This window comes from Salmo salar, chromosome 07, assembly GCF_965601325.2.
Source record: "Salmo salar chromosome 07, fSalSal1, whole genome shotgun sequence".
In the NCBI taxonomy this organism is placed as follows: domain Eukaryota; kingdom Metazoa; phylum Chordata; class Actinopteri; order Salmoniformes; family Salmonidae; genus Salmo; species Salmo salar.
The window spans coordinates 70,541,860-70,548,220 of record NC_138297.1 but is presented as its reverse complement, the minus strand read 5'-3'; the positions used below and the strand labels follow the sequence as shown (position 1 = coordinate 70,548,220).

The 6,361-nt window shown below is 41.5% G+C and overlaps 1 protein-coding gene across 1 annotated transcript; it reads left to right on the top strand.

Moving 5' to 3' along the window:
- Positions 1-574: 574 nt before the first annotated feature.
- Positions 575-3,320, top strand: LOC145879970 (uncharacterized). The gene is made up of 5 exons (XM_082977252.1): positions 575-950; positions 1,118-1,177; positions 1,381-1,539; positions 1,747-1,806; positions 1,987-3,320. The coding sequence occupies exons 1-5, from the start codon at positions 795-797 to the stop codon at positions 2,071-2,073; spliced, it is 522 nt and encodes a 173-aa protein (XP_082833378.1). The 5' UTR covers positions 575-794; the 3' UTR covers positions 2,074-3,320.
- Positions 3,321-6,361: the final 3,041 nt, after the last annotated feature.

Here is a 6,361-nt window from a genome sequence, read left to right as displayed (position 1 = left end):
GCACTATAAAGGGAATAAGGTGCCATTTGGGATGCAGCGCATGATCTACTGTAAACATCATGATGTGTGTAGAGCCTGGGCCTCAATGGCTGATCTGTTTGCTGTGTTGTCATATATTTCATTTCATCAAGGGGAGTTTACAGTTAGTCTTATACAGTTGCTCTATAGGGTGTTCCAGCATCCTAAACCACTTGACGAGAAGAAAACTGACGCAATCATTTCAAATATTAATAACTGGGTGACGTAGACACAACATCCCGAACCTTGGCCACCAGTTCTCTTTTTGACGTCATTCATTTAGGAACACACATTTATTTATCTTATGTCATCTTTTTTATTCATAAATCATCTTCTCTTTTTTTCTGCCTATGATGTTATTTTTGTGTATAGTTTTGCAATTCGGTGTAATAACGTTGACCTGGTTAACCCAGGTAGGGAAGCTGGGGAGGGAGGGAGGGGATACCCGCGGATTGACCTGAATGCAGAGAAAGAGACCACAATGACGTCTCCAAGACAATATAAATACTGTCCCTACCAGGTAGAAAACATGACAACCTACCAAACCAACCCGTAAGGTAAGCAGTTTAATCTACGGTCTTGGTTGTAGTATTACAACAGGTCTCTCTTGCAAAATAGATTTATGATCACCTGTAGCGTGTAGCTTATAAATAGGATTAGATAAGGCTGACCTAAATCAAAACAAGATATCTGACTGTAATTTATTCTTTCCAGGTGAACTGTGATATTTTCGCATTATTATTCAAACGAAGAAAGACAAATCTCCCGTAGCCAATATGAAGTTCAGTTCGGTCCAACTCGTAGCCGCTGTGGTAGTGGTGATGAGCGTCTGTCTGCTGCGCGAATCCGTGGCGCACTCCATCCATCGCCCGCTCAGCGCCCCCCTGCACAGCGCGGATACCGACACCATGGTACAGCTGGTGGCTCAACATGTAAGTTACTTTATCATATTCCATAATGGCTTATAATTGTAGGACTAAACTAAATATATTCTATTTGTAGAACTAGTAGCCTATTATTTTGTATTTTATGCGGGTTTATTTCATTATGATAATGACTTTAAAAAGCCTAATAATACCATTCCTGTCTGTTTCAACAGGCGCAAAGTTCTGACACTGATACTGACACTAAACTGATGCCAGACATCGATACTAAAAAGGTCTGTCTATTAAACCTATGAGTAATGTCATGTTAATCCATGTCTAGCCTACATTATTTTACAGCTTGGTGTGAAATGGTATTTAGTTTAGTGTTGTATTTTCTATTTCTACCACCTGATGCAGCTGTAGGCAATAGGAATCATATCATACTAATGAATTGATGCCTTTGAACTGAACTTTGAACTGACGTCTCCAATGGCAGAACCACAGAGACATCTGCTGCCTGCATGCTAACATCCTGGACTTCTACCTGAGTAACATCCTGACCACTAAGGAGAAGCAGGACAAGCATCATCCTAAACTCCCTGCCCTGAAGGAAGACCTGGCCCGAGTCAGCAGAGACCTGAAGGAACACGGCTGTGTAAGTTCTCCTCTCCGTCATTTGCTTTACCTACACTCCTTTATTTCATCCCCTTCTCTCTTCATCCATTCTTTACCTTTTCAACACACTCCTATGTTTCACTCTGTTTGTCTCTGTCTCTGTCAGAGATCTGAGGGGTGATATTGTGTAGAGATGGTGTTTTTATCACTCAGAGAAAGGGACTGATTTCCTCTCTCTTTCTTCTAGGCTATTAAACACTACAATGACCACCACCACAGCGTTGCTTTCCGCAAGAAGTTGGCCGGGGTAATTCTCCATTATACCTGTACAGACTTGATCATTTTCATACTTGTCACAAAGAAACATGATAAACAAAAGTTATGAACAAGAGTTAATGCATTAATCAAAGTGAAAATGAATCCATTGAACATTTGATTGAATGTGATCTTTGTCTAAACCCCCATTGTTTTTGGTTTCTTGTTTCAGATGGAGGAGGGGAAAGGGATAAAGAAAGCCATTGGAGAGATTGACATCCTCTTCACCTTCCTGAAAGACTTCTGTGTGCACGCCTAGATCCAAATACAGGATTCAAATACATCCTATATCATCACATAGAGATGTACATCTAGATCCAACACATCCTATATCATCACATAGAGATGTACATCTAGATCCAACACATCTATATCATCACATAGAGATGTACATCTAGATCCAACACATCCTATATCATCAAATAGAGATGTACATCTAGATCCAACACATCTATATCATCACAGAGAGATGTACATCTAGATCCAACACATCCTATATCATCACATAGAGATGTACATCTAGATCCAACACATCCTATATCATCACATAGAGATGTACATCTAGATCCAACACATCCTGTATCATCACATAGAGATGTACATCTAGATCCAACACATCCTATATCATCACATAGAGATGTACATCTAGATCCAACACATCCTATATCATCAAATAGAGATGTACATCTAGATCCAACACATCTATATCATCACATAGAGATGTACATCTAGATCCAACACATCCTATGTCATCACATAGAGATGTACATCTAGATCCAACACATCCTATATCATCACATAGAGATGTACATCTAGATCCAACACATCCTATACCATCACATAGAGATGTACATCTAGATCCAACACATCCTGTATCATCACATAGAGATGTACATCTAGATCCAACACATCCTATACCATCACATAGAGATGTACATCTAGATCCAACACATCCTGTATCATCACATAGAGATGTACATCTAGATCCAACACATCTATATCATCACATAGAGATGTACATCTAGATCCAACACATCCTATATCATCACATAGAGATGTACATCTAGATTTTAGTCACGCTATGTTTCTGTACCTTATATCCTATAAGGATATTGTGTTTTTTTGTATTCATTTTGCATTGCTTATTTATTATTGATCTATTTATTGTTGTTACTAAGAAACATGCAAACTGGTGAAATGTATTTCAAATGCATCATGATTCTGTTCACATCAAATGTGCAGGGTCTTGAGCATTTCATTTGTAGCCGCATTGTGGCCCTTACTTTCTACATCTTGTGCTGGACACAATAATAATACTATATTTATTAAGCTTTTTGGAGAATATATTTAAACAGAGAATCTATTCCATTTTTAAGTTATTGTCATTGTTAAATTATTATGAAATGTTTAAGTTATTTATACATCTATTGAGCAAATATGTATTTTGCTATAAAGTGATTGTATTTATATAGGAAGTGAATGCAGCTGTCTGTAACATGGGGAAATGTATTGAATTTGCCACAGTGTTTGTAACCTAAGATTCCTAAAATAAAAACTTTTCAAAAGCACATTCTTCTTTTCATATTTATTATCGTGTCTTTACACAGTGTACGGTACAGACTTAGACAGCAGTAGAATAACTTTAAATGTGTACAGCAGTAGTTATATAGGATGATCCTGGACTAGAATACAGTGTAGACTTAGACAGCAGTAGTTATATAGGATGAGCCTGGACTAGAATACAGTATAGACTTAGACAGCAGTAGTTAAATAGGATGAGCCTGGACTAGAATACAGTATAGACTTAGACAGCAGTAGTTATATAGGATGAGCCTGGACTAGAATACAGTATAGACTTAGACAGCAGTAGTTATATAGGATGAGCCTGGACTAGAATACAGTATAGACTTAGACAGCAGTAGTTATATAGGATGAGCCTGGACTAGAATACAGTGTAGACTTAGACAGCAGTAGTTATATAGGATGATCCTGGACTAGAATACAGTATAGACTTAGACAGCAGTAGTTATATAGGATGTGCCTGGACTAGAATACAGTATAGACTTAGACAGCAGTAGTTATATAGGATGAGCCTGGACTAGAATACAGTATAGACTTAGACAGCAGTAGTTATATAGGATGAGCCTGGACTAGAATACAGTATAGACTTAGACAGCAGTAGTTATATAGGATGAGCCTGGACTAGAATACAGTGTAGCGTTAGACAGAAGTAGATTAACTTTATTTTTCCAGAATGATCTCTAGAAGCTGAACATACAATCAACATTAAATTCACACATTCAGCACACATATATAACTCTACTTCCCATAGAAATACATTGTTCACTGTGTACAGCGACCACAGAGCAAGGTTTAAGGGTGAATTCATCAATAAATGGTTCCTAAATTGATTGGGCCAGTTTCCCGGAGATTCTCCATTGAGTCCAGTACTAGACTTAATCAGGGTCCGGAAAACATCTGCAGACTGTGATGTTGAAATGGGAATCATTTTCAGTAAAATTACACAGGCATTTTAGGCCTTCATTATTATAGCAAACAATATATAATATCTGTCAATTCAGTGAGAGTTGATGACAGAAACAGAAGTGCTGTCATTATGCTCAATAAAACACATTATCTAAACCTTGGAGTGTCATTACTGATAATGTCTGGAGCATACAATAACATTAACTATCGTTGACGTGTGTGTGTGTCTCCAAGTGTGTGTACTTGTGTTTGTGTCTAAATGTGTGTGTGTGTGTGTGTGTGTGTGTGTGTGTGTGTGTGTGTGTGTGTGTGTGTGTGTGTGTGTGTGTGTGTGTGTGTGTGTGTGTGTGTGTGTGTGTGTTGGTGTGTGTTGGTGAATGAGTGTGTGTATTGTGTCATGCAGAGAGCATGCTCCAACAGTGGGATTGTCCAATCAGGAAGTTCACCTGCTTCCCCAGTTCAGGTAAATGACAACATGATGACACCTGACACCTGAGACAGGTAAACACTTACTTCCTGGTTCCTCTCTGCTCTTCTCTGCTCCGCATGCAGGCCAGAGGAAGCAGCTGGTGGAGGTTTGGCCGGGGGTGTGGCCGGTGGCATGACTGGTGGTGTGGCCGGGGGCGTGGCTGGGCCAGGTTCTTGTATTCCACCTCTGGAGTGTTTAAGGTGATGAAACACAGACAGAGAGATAATGACCTCGAGTTTTTACAGCTATTTCCTGTTCCACATCAGCAGAGGAAACGGAGGGCTTTCAGAGAGCAAACAAAGGATGTATCTTCCTGAGAATTACCCATAATTACCCCATGGTGACAGTGACCCCCCCACCACCACACCTCTCAGCTCCTAACTGTGACCCCCCCCCCCCCCACACCCACACCTCACAGCTCCTAACTGTGACCCCCCCACCACCACCACACCTCTCAGCTCCTAACTGTGACTCCCCCACCACCACCACACCTCTCAGCTCCTAACTGTGACCCCCCACCACACCTCTCAGCTCCTAACTGTGACCCCCCCCCCCACCACCACACCTCTCAGCTCCTAACTGTGTCCCCCCCCCACCACCACACCTCTCAGCTCCTAACTGTGACCCCCCCACCACCACCACACCTCTCAGCTCCTAACTGTGACCCCCCCCACCACCACACCTCTCAGCTCCTAACTGTGACCCCCCCACCACCACCACACCTCTCAGCTCCTAACTGTGACCCCCCACCACACCTCTGACTAGATATACCAAATGTAACATTAGACTATACAATGTTTAGACTAGCTGTATCCAGAGAGACATTACCTGTACTGCTGTAAGTGGTGCCATACTATGTGAGGTCTAACCCAGTTCTTATGACAGAGGCCTAACCCAGTTCTTACGACAGATGCCTAACCCAGTTCTTATGACAGAGGCCTAACACAGTTCTTATGACAGATGCCTAACCCAGTTCTTATGGCAGAGGTCTAACCCAGTTCTTATGACAGAGGCCTAACACAGTTCTTATGACAGAGGCCTAACCCAGTTCTTATGACAGAGGCCTAACCCAGTTCTTATGACAGAGGCCTAACCCAGTTCTTATGGCAGAGGTCTAACCCAGTTCTTATGACAGAGGCCTAACCCAGTTCTTATGACAGAGGTCTAACCCAGTTCTTATGACAGAGGTCTAACCCAGTTCTTATGACAGAGGTCTAACCCAGTTCTTATGGCAGAGGTCTAACCCAGTTCTTATGGCAAAGGTCTAACCCAGATCTTATGACAGAGGTCTAACCCAGTTCTTATTGCAGAGTCCTAACCCAGTTCTTATGGCAGAGTCCTAACCCAGTTCTTATGGCAGAGGTCTAACCCAGTTCTTAGAGCAGAGGTCTAACCCAGTTCTTATGACAGAGGTCTAACCCAGTTCTTATGACAGAGGCCTAACCCAGTTCTTATGACAGAGGTCTAACCCAGTTCTTATGACAGAGGCCTAACACAGTTCTTATGACAGAGGCCTAACCCAGTTCTTATGACAGAGGCCTAACCCAGTTCTTATGGCAGAGGTCTAACCCAGTTCTTATGGCAGAGGTCT

Bases quoted from the DNA above. Each gene is read 5' to 3' on its own strand.
- LOC145879970 (XM_082977252.1), top strand. From the start codon at position 795: ATGAAGTTCAGTTCGGTCCAACTCGTAGCCGCTGTGGTAGTGGTGATG. The intron at 1,178-1,380 runs GTCTGTCTATTA...CTCCAATGGCAG, and splicing joins CAGACATCGATACTAAAAAG to AACCACAGAGACATCTGCTG. The intron at 1,540-1,746 runs GTAAGTTCTCCT...TCTTTCTTCTAG, and splicing joins ACCTGAAGGAACACGGCTGT to GCTATTAAACACTACAATGA.